Raw genomic sequence first — 19,815 nt, forward strand, 5'->3', positions numbered from 1 at the left:
AAATCCTTTGTTAAATATATGATTTGCAAACATTTTTCCCCTATTTGTTGTTTCCCTTGTCCTTTTCTTCAGGGTGTGTCTTTTGAAAAAGTTTCTCATTTTAATTAAGTCTAATTTATCTTTTTTTTGGCTTGTGCTTTTGATGTTGTAGCTAAGAAATCTTTGCCTAACTCAGACTCTTGAAGATTTACTCCTGTGTTTCCTTCTAAGAGTTTTATAGTTTAAGTTCTTACGTTTAGGTCTGTGATCTGTTTGGAGTTGATTTTTGTACATGGTGTGAGGAGGCTTTACTAAAATGGATAGGTTGGGTAGATTTGGTAATATGGAAATATTTAATCATTATTAAATCTGAGGACTCTACTTTGTCATATTTTTTTACTCTCTTGTTTTACCTGAAAGTAAGATAACAGATCTGAGAAGGTTCTATTAATTTACTCCACAAACATTATCATCTGCAGAGATAATACATTCATTAAGCAAGTATTTGAGGATAGAAGAAATTGAAAGTAATATTTCAGTCTACATTCTAAATGATAGATAAATACATTTACTTTAGCAGGTTTATAAATTTTCTTAAGAATTATAGTTGAAACTTTAAATATACATATATATTACCTTAGTTTGTTTTTCAGCACGTAGAAATTTTTATAAATTCTGATCAAATTAGGGTGATTTGAAACTTGAAATTATCTTGTCCATGAAGTTGGGATAGATTCCAATAAAAAAGTACATGTTACATTTTTTATTTTATATGAAAATGCAACTGATTCCACTTATGGTTAAACTTCTAGTTAACTCTGAAATTTGACTACCTTTTACTTTGCCATTTTTAGTTTTTGTACAACAATAAGTCTTGATAATGACCAGTACCTGACTTAAGGCACACCAAAGTTTGAAACCACTTTTTTTGTTTGTATTTTCAAGTGAATAACAGTTAAGAGAAATAGAAATGAGTTATCCTGATTGAAAATAATGTTTTCAAATTTAATGTCATTTTTTAAAGTCATATAAAACTTAAATTTTATAGCATATGATGATATTGACTAATATTTCATTTGGGGGAGAGTCGGGCATAATTCAAACTGCAATTGACAGTCATGCATTTCTAACCTTCGTATCTCTAAATATTTTCTAGAGTTGCTTTCTTGACCCCTTAGGTTTGACTAGTTTGTCACATATTGTTTGTGCTTTTTAGGTAGTTAATCCATTTAAAGTTTCTATAAATTCAGTATTATCATAGTTTCTCTATACAGAAAAGTATATGGAATTTTATTTACACATCAGTAGTGTAAACATAGCTAGCAAGAAAAAAAAAGTACCCTTTATTAGTCTTCCAAGACCAAAAAATTAAATTTTCTATTAGTCTATATTTCAAAAGATTCGTTTTTCCCATCAGATGCAGACCAACAACGAAGAGAGAAACTCAAAAAGGAATTAGCACGATGTGAAAGGGAGTTGAAATTAACTAAAACCGAAGTGCAGGCCAATTCTAAAAGTAATTCCAAGTCATTATTTAACACTCTACAAAAGGTAAGATAGCATTTTTACCTTTTAAAAGCAGATGTTTCTAAAGTACTTCATAGTGGTACCACCTGACTATTTTTAACATGTTTACTGTAGGTAAAAATCAGTAAAGAGCCATGTAGTAAATATTTTAGGCTTTTCAGGCCACACAGTCTCTGTCACAATGTGCTGTTGGAAAGTAGCCATAGACAATACATAACTGAATGGGCCTAGCTGTGTTCTATTAAAACTTTATTAACAAAAAAGACAGTAGGCCAGATTAGGCCTCTAGGCTCTAGTTTGCTGATCCCTGCTAAAGGTGTTTTGTGATACTTTTTACATCTGATTAAGGAAGTTCCCTTCTATTACTAGTTTGCAAAGAGGATTTTTTTTTCCTTTCTCATGAATGCATGTTAATTTTATCAAATACTTTTTCTGCATTTTTTGAAATGAATGGTACGATTTTTCTTTATAATCTGTTAGTGTAGTGAATTACAATTGCATTTATATGTTAAACTAATTTTGCTCCCTAATATAAACACTACTTTGATAATGAATTGCCATTTTTATACATTGCTGGATACAGTTGCTAATACTTTGCTTAGGATTTTAGCATCTGTGTTTACTATTAATATTAACCTGTCATTTGCCTTTTTTCTACTATGTCAGTATATGCTAGCCTCTTAAACTGGGCACTATTTCCTCTTTTTCTATGCTTTAGAATAGTTTGTGTAAGTTTGGAATTAATTTGTTCCTTGAATTTGGTGGAACTCAACATTAAAATTATCAGGGCCTGTAGTTTTCTTTGTGAAAAGATTTTTGACTAGTGATTCAATTTTTGAAATCCTTATATAACTATTTTTGTAAGTTGAATATATGTAAGAAGTTGTCCATGTCTAAATTTTCAAATCTTTGGCATAGGCTTGTTCATAATATTCTCACTTTCTCTTGAATATGTATTATTATTAGTATATTATTTTACCATAAGACCGGGTCTGATAAGAATATAAGACCCGGTCTTATATTAATTTTTGCTCCAAAAGACACATTACAGCTGATGGTCCGGCTAGCTCTTATTTTGGGGGGAACACGGTATATAAAAACTATGCAATGATTATCACTTTGAAATAGTTTACAACAAATTGTGTTGAACTGTAAGGATAACATAAGAACATGAAAGTGGTCAGACTACCACCAGAATACTTGTTCAATTGACACATAATTGAACCCTTTTCTGATTTTAGAACTTACAGTGCTCTTCAAATTTTGGTGAATTTACCAGTGTTACACATTATCTGTGAAAATTATTATATTTACATCCAAGCTTTCTGATATTTATGGCTAGAGAAAACAATGTAACTTCAAAAAAGTAGATTGGTACAGTTGATTCTGTACTGTGTTCTAACGGTTTCCAAGGAAAGAAAAAGTAGCATACAAGGTAGGGATTATGAGACATAAAACTACAGAAAAATTTCATGTCTTCAGTCAGCTCAAAAGCAATTTTTCCAGGCCATTTCAGACAGATGAAGATATATTTCTGCCTTTAAACATTTTCTTTGGTATTTCACTTTGTTTATTAAATAACCATTACTAATAAGAATTTTTTGAAGTCAATCTAATGCTTTTACGCATTTCTGCCTGCTCTGATCCAGTTTTTACTGTTGCTCTAAGTGTAAATAATTCCTGTAATTGTTATTTTATAGCCCTAAAGGACTTTTCAGATCATACTTAGAAATGCCTTCCCAGGGAGCCAAACTCTTCCAGTAAATAAGCTGTAGTGTGAATCTAGTTTGGGAGTACTTTTTAAAACTAACATATTACAGTCATTAACCAAGCAGTACCCTAGTGACTCAAACTTTAATGCCAAAATACTTACTTGCTTTGAGTAATTTTGCCTTGAACTTGGGATAGGGTTAGAAAGTACTTGGAAAGGAAATAAGTGACTTGACCTATTTTAGGCCTTAGTCACACTACCCAGTTTTCTGCAATTCCTTACTTAGATAAATCAGTGCTTAGGTTAACTGAGTTGTTCACTACCAGGAAAGGAGTTAAAATCAGTGTAAGATTCCTGGTGATATAAAAAAATCTAAAAATACATGATTTTCAAATGAGTCTTTAAAGTAGATAATATGATGTAATGGTGAAGAGCATAGGCTCAGCCTGGGTTCAAATCTATGAGACCCCGAAGTTTCTTCTTCTGTAAAATAGAGGTAACACTGTACTACCACCCAGAAGTTATGTGCTGATTAAATGAGTTGTAAATCCATTAGAGAACAGTACCTTGCACATGGTAAACTTATTAGTAGCAGTGATAGACATTCTTCTTCGTCCTCGTTTATTCTACTCAATGGCGAAAACAGTACCTTGCACAAAGGAAGTGCTTGGCTCTTTCCTTGTTCCTCTTATTTTTCTCCCCATGAGCTTGTAGGACAGATAGAACTGGCTAAATCCTAGCCATTTTCAGCTTCCCTTCTGTCACTTCCATGTAAGTTCCCTTCTACCTAATCAAGTGACTCAGAGTTCTGAAAAGGACACACAGGTGTCCATAAAGTCTGGAATCATAGACAAGGTTATTGGGGCATCTCATCAGTTCAAAGAATCAAATATGTATGTTTTTAGACTTTATAGATATTCTGTATAAATGGTTCTTCCAAGGTTAAACCAAAAAAAGAATAAAACAAATGGAGCAGTCCAAAACACCTTCCCTTTCAAAGTTTTTCCACTTGTGAAGAGAACCTAAGAAACATAAGCGAACTTTTTATGTAATAAGTATTTCTTAATTATATTTAGAATATCAGTTACTTAAGTCAGGGCTCCATATATTGTGAGGAGAAGTTCCTTTTCATTTCTACAAAGCCATGAAGTCACAGAGGAACTGCTGGCACTGCAGATTGCCATAATGATAAGACGGAAAGCAGAAGATGCTGCCACCAGCAGTGGTTGAGAAGGGGATTAGGACTCGCAGTTGGTTTGGAAACTTTTAGGTAAAACTGAGATCTACCAGTAGATCTCAATATTCAAGTTCAAGACCACAAATATGAGTAGGTATATGTTATGAATCATTTTTTTAGCTTCAGAAAGAAAAATACTATTACTTATATTTAGAATTACATTTTTATATATTAATAATTCAAAAGCTTGAATTGAACTTTATATACAATGCTAACATCTTTAGGAACATGTAAGTTAATTCTGTACGAGGTGTGATCAAAAAATATGGTGAATGCTGCTGCCAAGTGTCATCCATCAGAAAGGCAGGGATCTTCAATATGGGAAGCAACACATTGAACCTTAGTAACAGTGTGTGACAAGTTTCAGCTTGTTTGGTGCAGTCAGTTGGGTGTGAGCTATGGTTGAAAGAAAGTGTGTTTTAAAGTGTGCCGTAAATCACGGATCACTAACAACGCGTTAACATGAAATGGGCAAATGGTTTCATCCTCCATCATGACACCGCTCCATGTCATACATTGCTTCTGGTATATGGCAATTTCTGTCAAATAAAAACATTACGGTGTGTCCTCATCCATCTTATTCACTGGATCTGGCACCGTGAGACTTCCGGCTCTTCCTCAAAGTCAAAATGATTCAGGACATCGAGGCAGCCACGACAGCACAACTAAAGACATGAGAAAGAGGACTTCCAGAGCTGCTTCAGAAAGTGGCAAGAACGATGGGACAAGTGTGTTCGAAGTGAGGGGATTAATAAAAATGTGTCTTTTACTGTGATAATTTTTTTAAACATTCACCTTATATTTTGATCACACCTTGTAGACCCATAAAGCAACCATTTTTAAATGTATAATCTGAATTTATCAATGTAATTGATGACTATCATATCCAATGTTCTTAGCCTTCAGGAGAACCACAAAATGAAGATGACGTGTTAATCGAAGAAGTGAATAGCTGTTCATCCTTTTCAAGGTCACCAGTAACTTCTTCAGAGAGACTACATATAAGTCTACCTAAATCCAATCAAGTTCTCACAAATGGTACTGAGAAGACCTCCAGCTCCTTCCTGTCCAGTGTGGATTATACCACCTCCGGGCCGAGGAGACTGTGGTCTGGAACCTCGTGTGGCAGAGGTCCTAGGAGCACATTTCCAAATCCCCAGCGGTTTCAGTTAGTTATTTCAAAAGCACCCAGTGGGGACCTTTTGGATAAACATTCTGAACTCTTTTCAAACAGACATTTGCCGTTCACTCCACGCACTTTAAAATCAGAAGCAAAATCTTTCCTGTCACAGTATCGATACTATACACCTGCCAGAAGAAAAAAGGATTTTACAGATCAGCGGATAGAAGCTGAGACCCAGACTGAATTAAGCAGGTATGGCACGTCAACAGCCAATAGTAAATCCTTCAGGATGTTATAGACATTAAATCATGTTCTTTATTTTATATTGTGTGTCTTATGTCCCTTTTGAATGGAATGAGATTAGTGTGATTTTTCCTTTTGCATGTTATCACTAGAACTGTCAAAGTAATTGTTGAAAACCTAAGTAGCTATTAAGCTTGTCTAGCTTCTTATAAACATGAATGTTACATATTTTAATTTGTTGTTTTAAACATGGTACTAGAACTTGTGTATGTTTTTAAATATTATACTTCCGGGGAATCCTTAAAATATGTCAAAAAACAACTGTTTATCTACCCGTAGGGAGCTCTCTTTTAACTAGAGGTATCCAGAGTTTAAAAAGAGGGCAAGTATGGCAACATATAACAGTCTTGTATAGCAACAACTCCCAGGTATAATTTAGACAATTGGGATAATTTCTGGAAATTAAGTATAATTTGCTCAATAATGTTTTCATATATGATAGTGCCTGACACATAATGAATATTCAATGAAAATTTTCCAAGTGGTTGAAGAAACAAACAAATCTTATAAAATGTTAAGTGTTAGCTGATTTGTGCTTGTTTTTACTAGTGCTATAACAAATATTTTATTAGGTACTAGAGTTTTGTTATTTTAGAAAGCAAAAGAATACTTATTACTAGTATGCTTTTCTCTGGATAAAGACAAGGGGTACAGTAATGTCACTTAATGTACAGCATACATTTAATTAAAGAATTAAGGCATTCAATCTATGATAGAACTTGTCAAGTGAGGGAGAAATGAGGAAAGCAAGTATATCATATGCTTTTCTGATATTATATTTATGACATATTTTGAAGATAATAGTTCCATTTCCCTTAGTTCCTTTCTGGCCAACTGAAATACTGCTGCTATTTAAAAAGGGAGTGCAGGGGAAACATATGTAATCCAAACCATATCTATTTCCTAATTATTAGGTTGGTGCAAAAGTAATTGTTGTTTAAAAGGTTAAAAACTGCAAAAACTACAATTACTTTTGCACCAACCTAATATATAATCAGAAATAACACATTTTATAAAAATAGGTGGTTTTCATCTCCTGTGTTTATTTTTTCTAGACAGTAAAGTTCATTATCATAGTGTTTGTATTTTGAAGGCCTAACAGTAATTCTTTTTAAATATTACAGCTTTAAATCTGATTTTGAGGCAGCTGAGACTAAGAACGTCACAGATTCAGAAGTGAACATAAAACAGGTAATAAAAATGAGATCTCTGTGTTCGTTGGAAGTATAGCTGCTTTAACTTAGTAGAATGTGTTTAGCTATTTGGACTATGGAGAGTAATCTCTTGGTGACACTTGCATAGGCGATAGCCAGTGTACAGAAAGTTTGCCTATTACGAGTGGTTCTACTCGTACTGTAGTTCTCTGAGAGTAGCCAGATGGATCCTGCCAATCTGGGAAATCATTTGTCATTAGCGTCTCTTCTAGGTGGTTGGTTGACTGGCTGGACAGACGAATGGATGAATAAAATACCTGAAATGTTGTTTTCAAAGATGCAGTCTTGGATTACTGAAGGATCCAGAATAGTTGTGCAGAAGTTATTTTAGTTTTTGCCTGTATGTTTTTAAAGAATTGCCACTGATTGTATTACTTAAAATTAAACATTTTTTATTTTATAGTAGATGGGTATATCATTCTCTTATGTTTGCCTCTACATTTTTCTATACCATAAAGGTCTTTTTCACAGTGTTTATATTTGAATGCTTAGCAGTCATTTCTTTTAAAATATCACAACTTAAAAAAAAAATTACAACTTCGATTTTGAGGTAGTCATTATTTTTATTTTGGGGATATTAATCATATACTTGTGTCCTAATTTAAATTTATTAGTTGATAAAAGGTTTGTCTATCAAAATGTCAAACACAGATTCAGGGATAGAAGAATAAAACGTAATCACACTCAATTTCCATCTTCCCTTCTGAAAATGGGTAGAAGATTGTAGGTTTCCATCTCAGCCATTAATAGCTGTTTGACATAGGGACCTGCCACTTAAGGCTCAAGGACAAATCACTTATCCTCTAAGAGCAGAGTTTCCACATCTAGGAAAACTGTACTTAACACGCAGGATCATTGGAAGGAATAAACAAGGTGGGTAAAGTGCCTACAACAGCCAGGGCTCAAAAAATGATGCCTAAGACCAGCTTGAGGACTGGGAAGAGAGTTAGCTCTGTATGTAACTACATAAAATAAAGCAGAATAAGTCCATTTTTATGACATTGTGTTCCAAATGTTTATCCATAGCCCTGTAAGAAAATGGTGTGTCCCCGTATTCCATAATTAGTACCAACAGCTGTACACTTGAGGAAGCTAGTAGAGTATCAAGGCAGTAGACCCTCATTTTAACAGCCCCTTTAAAACTGCAAAGCACTATACATAAATTTGCATTGTAAAGATTAAATCATATGATGTAAGTAAATGTTTCTGGCACAGTATGTGACCCATAGTAAAGCTGCTTATAAAAGCAAGCTGCCAGTAGTTTTGTTTGTTAACATTAGTGTTCACGCTGCCATGCTTCTACATGTGTGACATGGTGGCATTTGAAACAGATGGGGTGTTTGAATTTCTGCATAATGGGATATTTTTTCTCAATTTTATCTAAAACTTGCAAATTTGCTTCATTTTTCTCTATGTTTATTTGTAGTGATTTCTTAATGTCATTTAAAATATCCCTCATTAAAAAAAATAAAAAGTTGTTTTATCTTACTTTAAATAAATTTAAGAAAAAAAGTCCTGATTGGATAGAAAACATATTTTAAAACATTCTTTGTTGTCATATATCTGTCACTTTTATCTACTGGGTGTCTCTACTCATCTTACCTTGACTTTTTCTTTGAAATTTGCTGTTGTGCTTTATTTCTGCTTTTATCATTTATTTTGAAGCAAAATTAAGATTTCTTCTTCTCATTGCAGCCCCAGGCATCTAGTTGTACAACATGTGGTACCAAAGAAAGAATAACCCCTTTACCTTTACAAAGTCCTGATTTACCCCAAGATGAGATTAAAGATGATGCTCTTCAGTATTCCCCGTCAAGGTAAGCAGCTCGCAGGAGAAAGCATTTCAGTTGTCTCCATCTAACCGCTTTCCTAACTGACCGATTTCATTACACTCTGGTGTGATACAATTCAGCAGGAGGGTTAGTTTTGCTAAGGAAATTTTACAAAGTACTCGGTAGTAAGTTTCAATGAATTCATTTTACTAATTCATTAATCGTGGGAAAAAGGACATTAGCTTGTATTATTTGCCATCACTATTGATGTGAAAAAGAATTTTCCCCAAGAGAAATCCTCTGCAGTGATGCTAACCAGTTTACGTGGCACAGATAGTACTGACCACACCACCTTCCCATTGGAGGATTCCTAATTTGTGATTTGGAATAGTCACCATATGCTAGTGCTTCATCTATCCATGCTATGTAGAGGCACTGTTTTGTTTTTGTTTTTGTTTGTTAAGGAGCGCACAGCTCACAGAGGCCCATGTGGGGATCGGTTCCAGCAACCTTGGTGTTACTAGCACCACGCTCTAACCAACTGAGCTAACCGGCCACCCCCTAGAGGCACTGATATTTAAAACTACTCATCTTGGTTAGTGATTATGAAACACTATACCTAAATACAAAAAGATAGGTTTAGCACCTATAGTACAGAATTTTAAAAATGCCTTTGATAGTTTCAGCTGTCAAATGCATTTCCAGTGTCAGAGATCAGATGTGAGATGAAGGAGGTAGAAGAAAAAAAGGGCCAGAGTGTAAAAAGAGGGCAAGAATGAGGTGCTGTATAGCAGACCAGCAGGCCAGCACACCCAGTCCCTCAGGACCCAGCTCCTCTTGCCGGCCTTTCCTTGGGAGGTCTCACAAGCGAGGCTACAGGGTTCATTGCTAACCTGTCTTGAAATTCATGGTGCTTCAGTACTCATAACTTAAGATTTATACTCTGACCTAGTCTGCGATGAAAATAAAGAACCACCTAAAAGGGGATATCTATCTTTTCTAGTAGCTTCTAAAAGAAATGTTATAATTGAGTATACCCGAATAAAAAGCTTAGAATTAACTAATGATGGCATAACTGAATAAGACAAATTTTACATGTCAGCCTTAAAAATTCTTCCACAGACAAATATGTTTTCAGCATTATATATGTTAACCTTAGTCAAATTGTCATTGTTTATACTATGTGCCATAGTACAGCTTTAAAAAGGCTTGTGAATTTGTAATTAGAAGACTAATTTAAAAGTCTACCTTTGCTGCTTACTAACACGTGACCTTTGCAAGTTACTTAGCCTTTCTGCGCCCTGGTGAACTCACAGTAAGTGAGAAAAATAATACCTACCCAATCAATATTCCTGGCAGGGTTGTTCTAAAGATTAGATTAGATCATGGGTATCAAACATATTGCTATACAGGGTGTGGTCAAAAACTATGGTGAGTGTTTAAATTTTTAAAAATTTACAAAAATTTATTACAGTGAAAGATACATTGCCATTAGTAAACCTCAAAATACACCCCCTCACTTGGAACACACTTATCCCGTCATTCTTGCCACTGTCTGAAGCAGTTCTGCAAGTCCTCTTTTGTGTCTTTAGTTGCCCTGTCATGGCTGCCTCGATGTCCTGAATCTATTCAAAATGTTTACCTTTCATGGTCATTTTGACTTTGGGGAACAGCCAGAAGTCGCAGGGTGCCAGATCTGGTGAATAAGGTGGATGAGGACACACCATAATATTTTTATGTGACAGAAATTGCCCTCTACCAGAAGTGATGTGTGACATGGAACGTTATCATGATGGAGGATAATTTACGGCACATTTTAAAACACACCTTCTCAATCATAGCTCACACCCGACTGACTACACCGAACAAGCTGAAACTTGTCACACACTGTTACTAAGGTTCCACGTGCCACTTCCCATCTTGAAGATCCCTGCCTTTCTATTGGATGGCACTTGGCAGCAGCATTCACCGTATTTTTTGATCATACCTCGTATATAACATTATTGAACACTTATTGTACACCAACCATTGTTTTGTTCAAATATTTTAATTTTCTCTTTCCAGGGCAGTAAGTCAGTATTTCCTGCAGCCTCCTTCAGGGAGAAAAATCTATTCTGAGTAAGAGCTTTCTCACCTCTTCATTTTGCTTAGGGGAAACCAAGAATTAAGACTCACACAAGCCATCGATAACTCAGGAATTGCACACTAATTTCTCTTAAAACTAGCTTTGGAGTTCAATCATATAACACATGCTAACTTTAGAAAATGACCAGAATTTTCTGAAATAATTATCACTTTATCTTTATGTCCAATGGAAATTTGTCCCTAAGTTGATAATACCTGTTATTTTTTAATAATTAGTGTCCATAATTCTTGTTTATTTTTATAAGTAAAAATAATAGAGTTTTTGAGAAATTCAGACTTTTAATAGCTCTGGATAGTTTTCCTGGAGGTTTCTAACTTCACCAGTTCTTTGCAGATATTCATACTTGTAGGTTTTAATATTGTTTTAATTAAGTTACACTTTTTCAAGGGAAATAATCTATTTTTATTCATTTATTTTCAAACTTGATATTTAAATACTAGAGACTGAATCAGTTTGAAAGTATAATTTTATACATTTTAATCTATTATCTGATTTGCTTATTATCAACTCCTCCCATTCTATTTACTTATTTAATAATTGAGTATTTACATTTAATAAATGCTATTTGCATTTTCTATCAAATCACTAATTTCAGCTAATTAAATCAAATTTATAATAGTATTTTAGTTTTATTGTAATAACTACTAAAATAGTTATATCATAAGACAGTATAATAAATTGTCCAAGTAATTAAAAATTACTACTGTATTTTTCTACACAAATATTCCTACTTGACTATCTCCCTACTCTCCAAACATTTTGAGGAAAAAAGATAATTTTTCTGTTCAATATAGTTCCCAACCTTAAACAAGATCCTCTCCTAGGAGCAGGAGAGGATTTCGTAGTTGAAGTTCCTGCTTCTCTGGACGACTTTCCTCTTTCCCTTCCTGCACATCCTGTGCAGAGGGGCTCACAGCCCTGCTGCAGACATAGTCGGGAGCCAGAGGCCATTCATAGCCCTCGTGGGGAACACATGCCCCCACTGGTCACACTTGGTTACCCTCTTGCCCTTGGATGGTCTCTCTTTCATTTAATCCCTGCTTATTTTTTACTGCTGGATGGATGTTGCAGACATCTATGAAATTTTACTCTGTTAGGGAGTATTTTCTCATCTTTAATATTTATCTTTGCATAATTTCAGAAGGCCGACATTATGTTTGTTTTATAATATTCCCCTTAATGGAAGAGAGAAGTGCATTTGTAACAGAGATATTTTTAATTAGGTACTCATATTTCCTCTAGTTTTCAAAGTAAGTAATGAATAATTTTTATTCTCTATATTTCTTTGCCTTCACAGTGAAGAAGAACTATTGTATCTGAGTTTCATTGAAGATGTAACAGATGAAATTTTGAAACTTGGTTTATTTTCAAACAGGTTAGATTTTTTAAAAATAATGCATGGTGGTTAAGAGTACATTAAATACTCTTCATTTTTTGAAGTTATTTCCATATGTTAGGAAATTAAAAATCCCCCCAACTTGCTTTCTTGGGGGACCATAGTCTTATAATTGATAGCAAATTTTAACCTATGTTTTTATTGGTACTGTAGTCAGGCTCAAAGTTCGGGCAAGTTGTAGAGAAAAACAGGTTTTATTTATTTAAATACTGTTATATCTCTTGGTTATAACAGACTAGTAAAATAAATTTTTGCTTATTTACAAAGATCCATAATGCCATTTTGATGTTTGAAAACTGGTAGGAATCAAAAGCAAGCATTTTGGTACAACTGTTACTGCTAACATGAGGCAAATTAAAAGCTAGGTTTCCATGCTGTAAGTGAAGTGGGAAGTTTGCAAAACCAGATTAGGCCTTAACACATCTAAGGAAACTGTATGGTCCTGAATCACCTTGAATATTTATTTATCTAAAATTCATTGGACACTGATTCCCACTTTGTTATGTAGCATAAGACCCCATTAACATGTACACTGCATACTTTCCCTATGTGAAGTACAGACATTCTAATGTATTATTTCTACTCCTGTGTGAAGTGTTTTTTTAATTAAAGCAAACATTGTCAGTATTAAAAGATATACCAAAAAGACCTAAGTTTTATTGCAGTAATTCTATTTATTGCTTTCATTTTTTAAAAGATGGTGAAAAATATTTGTATAATGAGTATAGAGTTTCAGATTTGCAAGATGAAAAAGTTCTATTGGGCTGTTTCATAACAATGTGAATATACTTAACACTACTGAACTGTACAGTTAAAAATGGTTAAAATAGTATATTTTGTTGTTTTTTTCCACAACAAAAATGCTAACTATAAAGGAAAAATAAAACAAAAACAATTGCATAAAACATGTATTTATACTAAAAAAAAAATCTTAGTTTTTCTCTTAGATTTCATAAGGGTGTTTATTGCAGTGTTTTTGATAATAGCACCAGAAATTGAATCAACCTAGGTATTAAATAGTAAAGGGTTGAATAAATTGTAGAATATTTATAAGAGTAAGTTCCGTTCAGAGACTTAAATAATATACAAGTGAATTTGATATAGAAAGATATTCAAAATATATAATTTAAAAAAAAAAGGTACCTAAACAGTATGCATCATTTCATCCCAGTTTTGGTAAAGAAATAAATATGCATAGAAAATTGCTTAGGAGTGAATATTCCAAAACATCAACAGTCATAAAATATAGAATATGGATTTCTTGGGTTTTAAAAAACTTATTAAATTATACAGAACTACTGAATATAAGGTTGGCTCATAACTTCATTGAAAATAACAAATGGTAACAAAGGAAATGAATTGTTTTTCAAGAAACCTATTGATACATTCACATGATAGAAGACAAGCACAATGTAGTTGAATAAACTGTCTGGAGTGAGACACATCTGGGTTAAATTCTCTTAATGGCTTGTGACCTTAAGGGAGAGGAAATTATTGTCTTAGAGATGTGGTTTTCTCATCTTTAAAATTATTTTATGATACCTTTCTCTCCCAATATTGGTCATGATTAGAGGTATAATGATTAGTATGTGCCTAGCACCTAGTGGTGCTTAATAAGTGGTAACTTTTAGGTTATTGTATGGATTTACCATCCATGGAATTTTTTTCAAGCATACTTTAAGAAGCATTGTAAAATAACACTTCATAAGAGAATTTTCTTTAGGGTTTGGTTTATGGGGGTAGTGTGTGTGTGTGAAAGAGAAGGGAGGGAGAGGCTTGTGTTTGCATATGTCTGTGAGATTGAAAAAAGCTGTGTGTGTGTGTGTGTGTGTGTGTGTGTAGGAATTCTTGGCCCCATTTAAAATATTTATTCACAGCAGTGTAAGTAGCATGTAGTCTTTCAGAAGCATTGGCACCCATTATGTTGAGTTAAATGCATAGTGGAAGCCATACCAGCTGCCGAACTGGAAAATTTATCAGGGAAGGAAGGATTGGTCTTTATCTTTGGAAAGAAGAGCAATCCAAAAAATATTTTCCAATCTTTAGTAGTTTAGTTATTGCATGGCTATTTTACATGTAGTGATTTTCTGATCTTGAGACATTAACAATTTTCTTTATCATTTGTAGGTTTTTAGAACAGCTGTTTGAGCGACATATAAGACGAAATAAACACCATTTGGAGGAGGTTTGTCTTTCCTTACAACTTCATTAGAAAAACTCTAACATAGAAAGAATTTTAAAGGTTTTCCATACCTTCAAAGATGCATTAAAAGCAAGTGCTTTTTGCCCCCTTGTATTTTGTGTGTGTTTAGGGGTGGGGTGGCAGAAGTATTGATCCTGCTGAGATTAGCAGCACTGCAGACAAAAGTAATTCAATTTAACTAGCTTAATTAATGTAATTATTGTCTTTTTCTTAATCTTAGGGAAAAATGCGCCATCTGCTGCATATCCTGAAGGTGAACTTAGGCTGCACAGCCAAGGAAAAGCTAGATGACATAAAACTAGAGGAAGATGATATGTTGAATTTACTTGATTTTGAAGAGGCTGAAAATTCAGAACAAAATGAATATAAAAATGAACAAGATGCAGCAATTCAACAGGAACGTCAAGAATACCAAAAAGCTTTGGATATGTTATTGTCTGCACCAAAGGATGAGAATGAGATATTCTCACCAAATGAATTTTTCCTGCCTGTCTATAAATCAAAGTATTCAGAAGGAGTTATAGTTCAGCAGATAAATGATGAAACAAATCTTGGACCTTCAATTTGGGATGAAAAAAATCCAAGTATGTCAGAGAGCATAACAGACCAAGAAACCTCTGTGAATGTCATTGAAGGTGACAGTGATACTGAAAAGGTTGAGACTTCAAATGAATTATGTTGTCTTAGCACAGCTCTTTCCCAGTCTGTTCAGCTCTGCAGTGTCAAAGGTGACAATCATCATGACATGGAAGGACCAACTCTTAAGATCACCGAAATGAGCACTGAGGAGTGCCCTTTGGATCTTTGATACTCATTAATAAATATCCCAGATGGCCAGTAATTCACTATTCCTTTTCTTATATTTTTCTTTTCTAGATTAAGATTTTCTGTATTTATTTTCTATGCTATATAATAAATTGCCATGGATTTAGCAGCTGAAAACAAAGCACATGTATTATTTATACCCCCGTTTCTGTGGATCAGTACTCTGAACACAGCTTAGCTGGGTCCTCTGCTCTGGGTCTCACAAGGCTACAATCCACGTGTCGGTCCAGAGCTCATCTAAAGGCTTGATGTGGGGAGAACCTGCTTCCAAGCTTTTCAGGTTGTTGGCCTAATTCCTTTCCTTGTAGCACTAGATCTGAAAACTTCAATTTCTTCCTGGCTGTTGGCTGCCCTCAGCTCTTAAAAGCTGACCACCGTTCCCTGCCACTTGGCCTTCTCCGTGGACAGCTCACAACACAGCTGCGAGTTTCTTCAAGGCTAACAGGAGAATGAGAGATTCTGCTGGTAAGAGTCCTAGGTAACATAACAATCACAGGAATGACTTTCCGTTAGCTTTGACGTATTCTTTTGGTTGCAAGCAAGTGACAGGTACCACCTACTCTTAATTGTAGAAGGATGTGAATGCCAGAAGGGAAGATTATTGGGGTCACCTTAAGATATGCTGACCACAATTTCTAAAGTTGTTTCTCAGAACATAATTTACCCAGACATAACTGGTTTTGTAGGCAATGGGAAACGGTTTATAATCTGGCATGGATCTTGAAACTTAAGCCCGGTCTACAGTCCTTTAATTGCTTTTTTTTCACTTTCGTGCATTGTCTAAAGCCTCTAGGCCTTTCTAGTTACCAGTGAGCTAGGGCAGTCTGTCAGCTACCTGAAAACTTGTCCCTTCTGGGAGGGCAAATATTCTATCAGACCCAGTCAGACACGCTCTTCTTTACCTTGTAGTTCATGAACAGTATTCTTACTATTAGTATACTCGTATGTCTCAGAAGACTCATCTCTACTTCTGTCTTTTTAACCACTTAAAATAATGCAATTGAAAGTTTCATGCCTGGCACTGTGGAGGATAAAAAGATGAAATAGAATAATGATGATAACCCAAATGTTCTAGAAACTTATCAATGGCCTCCAAGTATCCCATTCTTTAACTCGGGCTTTGTCTCATCCTTTCCCCACACCAGTGTTTCCCAAAGGTGGTGCCACCACTGGAGCAGATTTCTGGTGGTACATGGATGACAGGCCCAATATCACTATGTTCAGGATTCAGGCTCAGAGGCAAACAGTAAAATACAGTGTGGTGGGGCTGAGAACCCAAGTCTCTTCTCCAATGTCTTTTGCCACAAGTCACCCTGCTGCACCATTCCAACCCCCCCCCCCCCCCCCCCGTCCCCAAACGCACACCTACTCCTCAGTTCTCACGTCTGGAGTTTTTCCCCTTAACCCTCTGTGCAATCTCTCCTTTCCCCATCCTGCAATGCCCTTAAACCTCCCAAAATATCCCCATCCTATTCTTGGCTCCCAGCCTGAGTCTCCCCATCAATCATCCTTCACCCCTCTATTCACTTCTTGGACTTAATCCTTCTCTCAGCCTGCAGGGCTCCTTTATTCAGTCCCAGCCTCACCCTTCCACAACCCCCTCACCTCATTATCCATATAACTACCTCGGCAGACTCACTGCCCTGGCTCACATTTTTCTCCCCCTTGTCTGGAGCTGCCTAAGGTATTCTCTGTAACTATCTTCTTGCTGCTTCTACACCCTTTGGGCCTAGTCCCAGACCTACTTCTGCCTGCCCTGCTTTGACTTCTCTGGCCTTCTCTATCCTCCAACTCTGGGTACAGCTTTTTGTCTCTGGGGCCATGGCCCTTCCGGACTTTTGTACCTGTTAGGGTATTTCTGTTATCCCCAGGTTTCTCTTTAAAATTAGGTTTAAAAAGATGAGTTAAAGAAATTTCAAAAGTGGTTCTTGGATCTGGCAAAACTGTGTAAATGTAGGAAGTGAACGATAAGTTTGAGAAACACTGGCTTAGACTCCAAGCAGCATGTGAATTTACATCTCTCCCTCTACTCTCCCACAGCCCATCCTCCACTCTGATTTGTAGAGTCACGATGAGTGAGCTTTTTAAGCCAGTTTGCCTGGGTTTGATCCTTATGAACTGTGAGACCCGAAGCTGGATATGGAGCCTCTGTGCTTCCCCATTTGTTGCATGGGGGTAATTACAGAGCTTCATTACAGGGCTGTAAAATACTCAGAGGGGGATATTATTTTGAAGCAGATCATGCCATCCCCTTAAGAAAAACTACCATTTAGAGTTTCCCCTTGCTAAAAAGATACAGTGCAGGCCCCTTTGCATTTTTTATAGTCATCTTTTCCTTCCCAGCTCATCTCGTCTTCCTCTCCCAGGCATCCAAAGTGTCTGTCACATCTTATTGCTTGTTCCCTAAACAAGCAGAGGTCCTCTCTCCTTGCCTTTACACTTGTGATCTGCTCAGAATGTCATTTCCCCTCTGCTGTCCCTCCTGTGCCTTCACTGACAGCCCAGATTGAATATAACGCTGAAAGCTTGAGTGATTGTCCCGCCTGTCTGGGACCTGGGATCTGTCATGCCTACAATATGAATTTTATTGTTTGTGTACCCGGTTTGTCTGCTGTCTAGACTATGGGTTTCTCGAGAAGGACGGACTTCTCCTTGGATCCCGAGGTCCTGTCTGCTTGAGTACGAACGCATTTGTTCACAGGAGACAGTTTGAGCTGGAGGGGTTTACTGTGTTTCTCCAAAAATAAGACCTAGCCAGACAATCAGCTCTAATGCGTCTTTTGGAGCAAAAGTTAATATAAGACCCTGTCGTATTTTACTATAAGACTGGGTCTATAATATAATTAATATAATATATAATATATACCAGGTCTTATATTAATTTTTGCTCCAAAAAATTCATTACAGTTGATTGTCCAGCTAGGTCTTATTTTTGGAGAAACATGGTAGCTACAGACAAGTTTATGGGAAAACAGGACAGATGTTTCCTCTTTACTCCGTGCAAATTCCCCCTGTAGAAGGGAGAATGTAGCACATGGCTGTTATGTGAAAATGTCCTCATTCACTCATGTTAAAATGGTGGAAAATATAAAATAGCATCTTCCTGACAAGACTTACTTTGAAAAGTCCCATTTCTCCCCAGTGATATCAATCAGAAAAGATCAGAGCAGTTTTTATGGGGCAAAATGGACAATTTGCCAAGTGGATTAATTAGTTGTGTAGTCGCCAATGAATTACTTTACCCTGGAACTCCGTCTGAAAGAGTTTGGACTAGCTGATCCAAAGATTTCTTTTGGTTTTAATATGCCAAAGTTAATTATTAGTGTCTTTAGAAATTATAATTGAAATAATTTACATCCAGAATTAGAAATACCTCTTCTACCTTTCCTTTCATGTGCTAGTATAGTCCTGGAAAGCAGTCTGCTAAATTGAGTCACACTTCAGTGATACAAGATGCTGCCTAACAAGTTCCTTTTCGCAGACCTTTGAAAAGCAGCAGATGGATCCAATGGCATATCCCAAAAGAAAAACTCCACATATTCAGTTCAAGGGCCAGGAAGAAGATACTTTTGAATTGGGGTAAAGAAAGTTTTACTACAAAGCCAACCTTGTTGCCTCAAGAATTCTGTCTTGCACCAGCTTCGTTTTGAGGCAATCCTGGATGTGAGGCTTCCATAGTCACCTAGTTTTTCCAAGATCTTAAAACAGTTGACCATCAAGATTTTCCTGAGAGAAAATATGTACTATTTTATTAGTTTTCTATTGCTGTTGTAATAGGTTTCCACAAATTCAGTGGCTAGAAAAAGAAAACATTATCTTACCGTTCTAGAAGTCCAAAGTCCTAAAATCAAGGTGTCAGCAGGGCTGCATTCTTCTGGAGGCTCTAGGGGAGAATCTGTTCCTTGCCTTTTCCAGCTTCTAGAGGCCACCTGTGTTCCCTCACTTGTGGCCCCCTTTTCCATCTTCAAGTCCAGCTGTGTAGCATCTTCAAATCTCTCACACCCCTCTGCTTCCGTCATCACTTCTCTGTTCACTCTGGCCCTTCTGCGTCCCTCTTAGAAAGATCCTTGGATGACCTTGGGCCCACCTGGGTAACCCAGGACAATCTCCTCATCTCAAGAATCTTAATCACATGTGCAAAATCCCTTTTGCCCTGTAAGATAACATGCAATTTTATCTTTTGGGGGGATTAGGACATGGACATCTTTGGGGGCCCATTATTCAGCCTACCACAACTGTAAATATCATTAACCTAATAAAAATTGCCTAAATATACATTGGTGCCTACTAACTGCAGCTTGGCTATGTAATGAATGCCAAGGTAAGATCTGTATTGAACATCTATGGTTTTTAATTACTAAAGCAGTGTTTCTCACACT

General features: G+C 35.9%; 1 protein-coding gene across 4 annotated transcripts in view; it reads left to right on the forward strand.

The window, feature by feature from the left end:
* SPATA7 (spermatogenesis associated 7) overlaps nucleotides 1-15,549 on the forward strand; it is a 30,357-nt gene extending 14,808 nt beyond the window's left edge. For 2 of the 4 annotated variants that reach the window (XM_081047330.1, XM_081047332.1), the window contains 8 exons: nucleotides 1,397-1,530; nucleotides 5,354-5,829; nucleotides 7,005-7,071; nucleotides 8,790-8,911; nucleotides 10,931-10,984; nucleotides 12,310-12,387; nucleotides 14,536-14,593; nucleotides 14,832-15,549. In XM_081047330.1, the coding sequence (XP_080903456.1) occupies nucleotides 1,397-1,530; nucleotides 5,354-5,829; nucleotides 7,005-7,071; nucleotides 8,790-8,911; nucleotides 10,931-10,984; nucleotides 12,310-12,387; nucleotides 14,536-14,593; nucleotides 14,832-15,419 (1,577 nt within the window). In that variant the 3' untranslated portion in view covers nucleotides 15,420-15,549. The remainder of the gene's footprint in view (nucleotides 1-1,396; nucleotides 1,531-5,353; nucleotides 5,830-7,004; nucleotides 7,072-8,789; nucleotides 8,912-10,930; nucleotides 10,985-12,309; nucleotides 12,388-14,535; nucleotides 14,594-14,831) is intronic. The other 2 variants (XM_081047331.1, XM_081047333.1) reach the window with 1 other exon arrangement.
* Nucleotides 15,550-19,815: the final 4,266 nt, after the last annotated feature.

The sequence above is a fragment of the Rhinolophus hipposideros genome, assembly GCF_964194185.1.
Source record: "Rhinolophus hipposideros genome assembly, chromosome: 5".
Lineage (NCBI taxonomy): Eukaryota > Metazoa > Chordata > Mammalia > Chiroptera > Rhinolophidae > Rhinolophus > Rhinolophus hipposideros.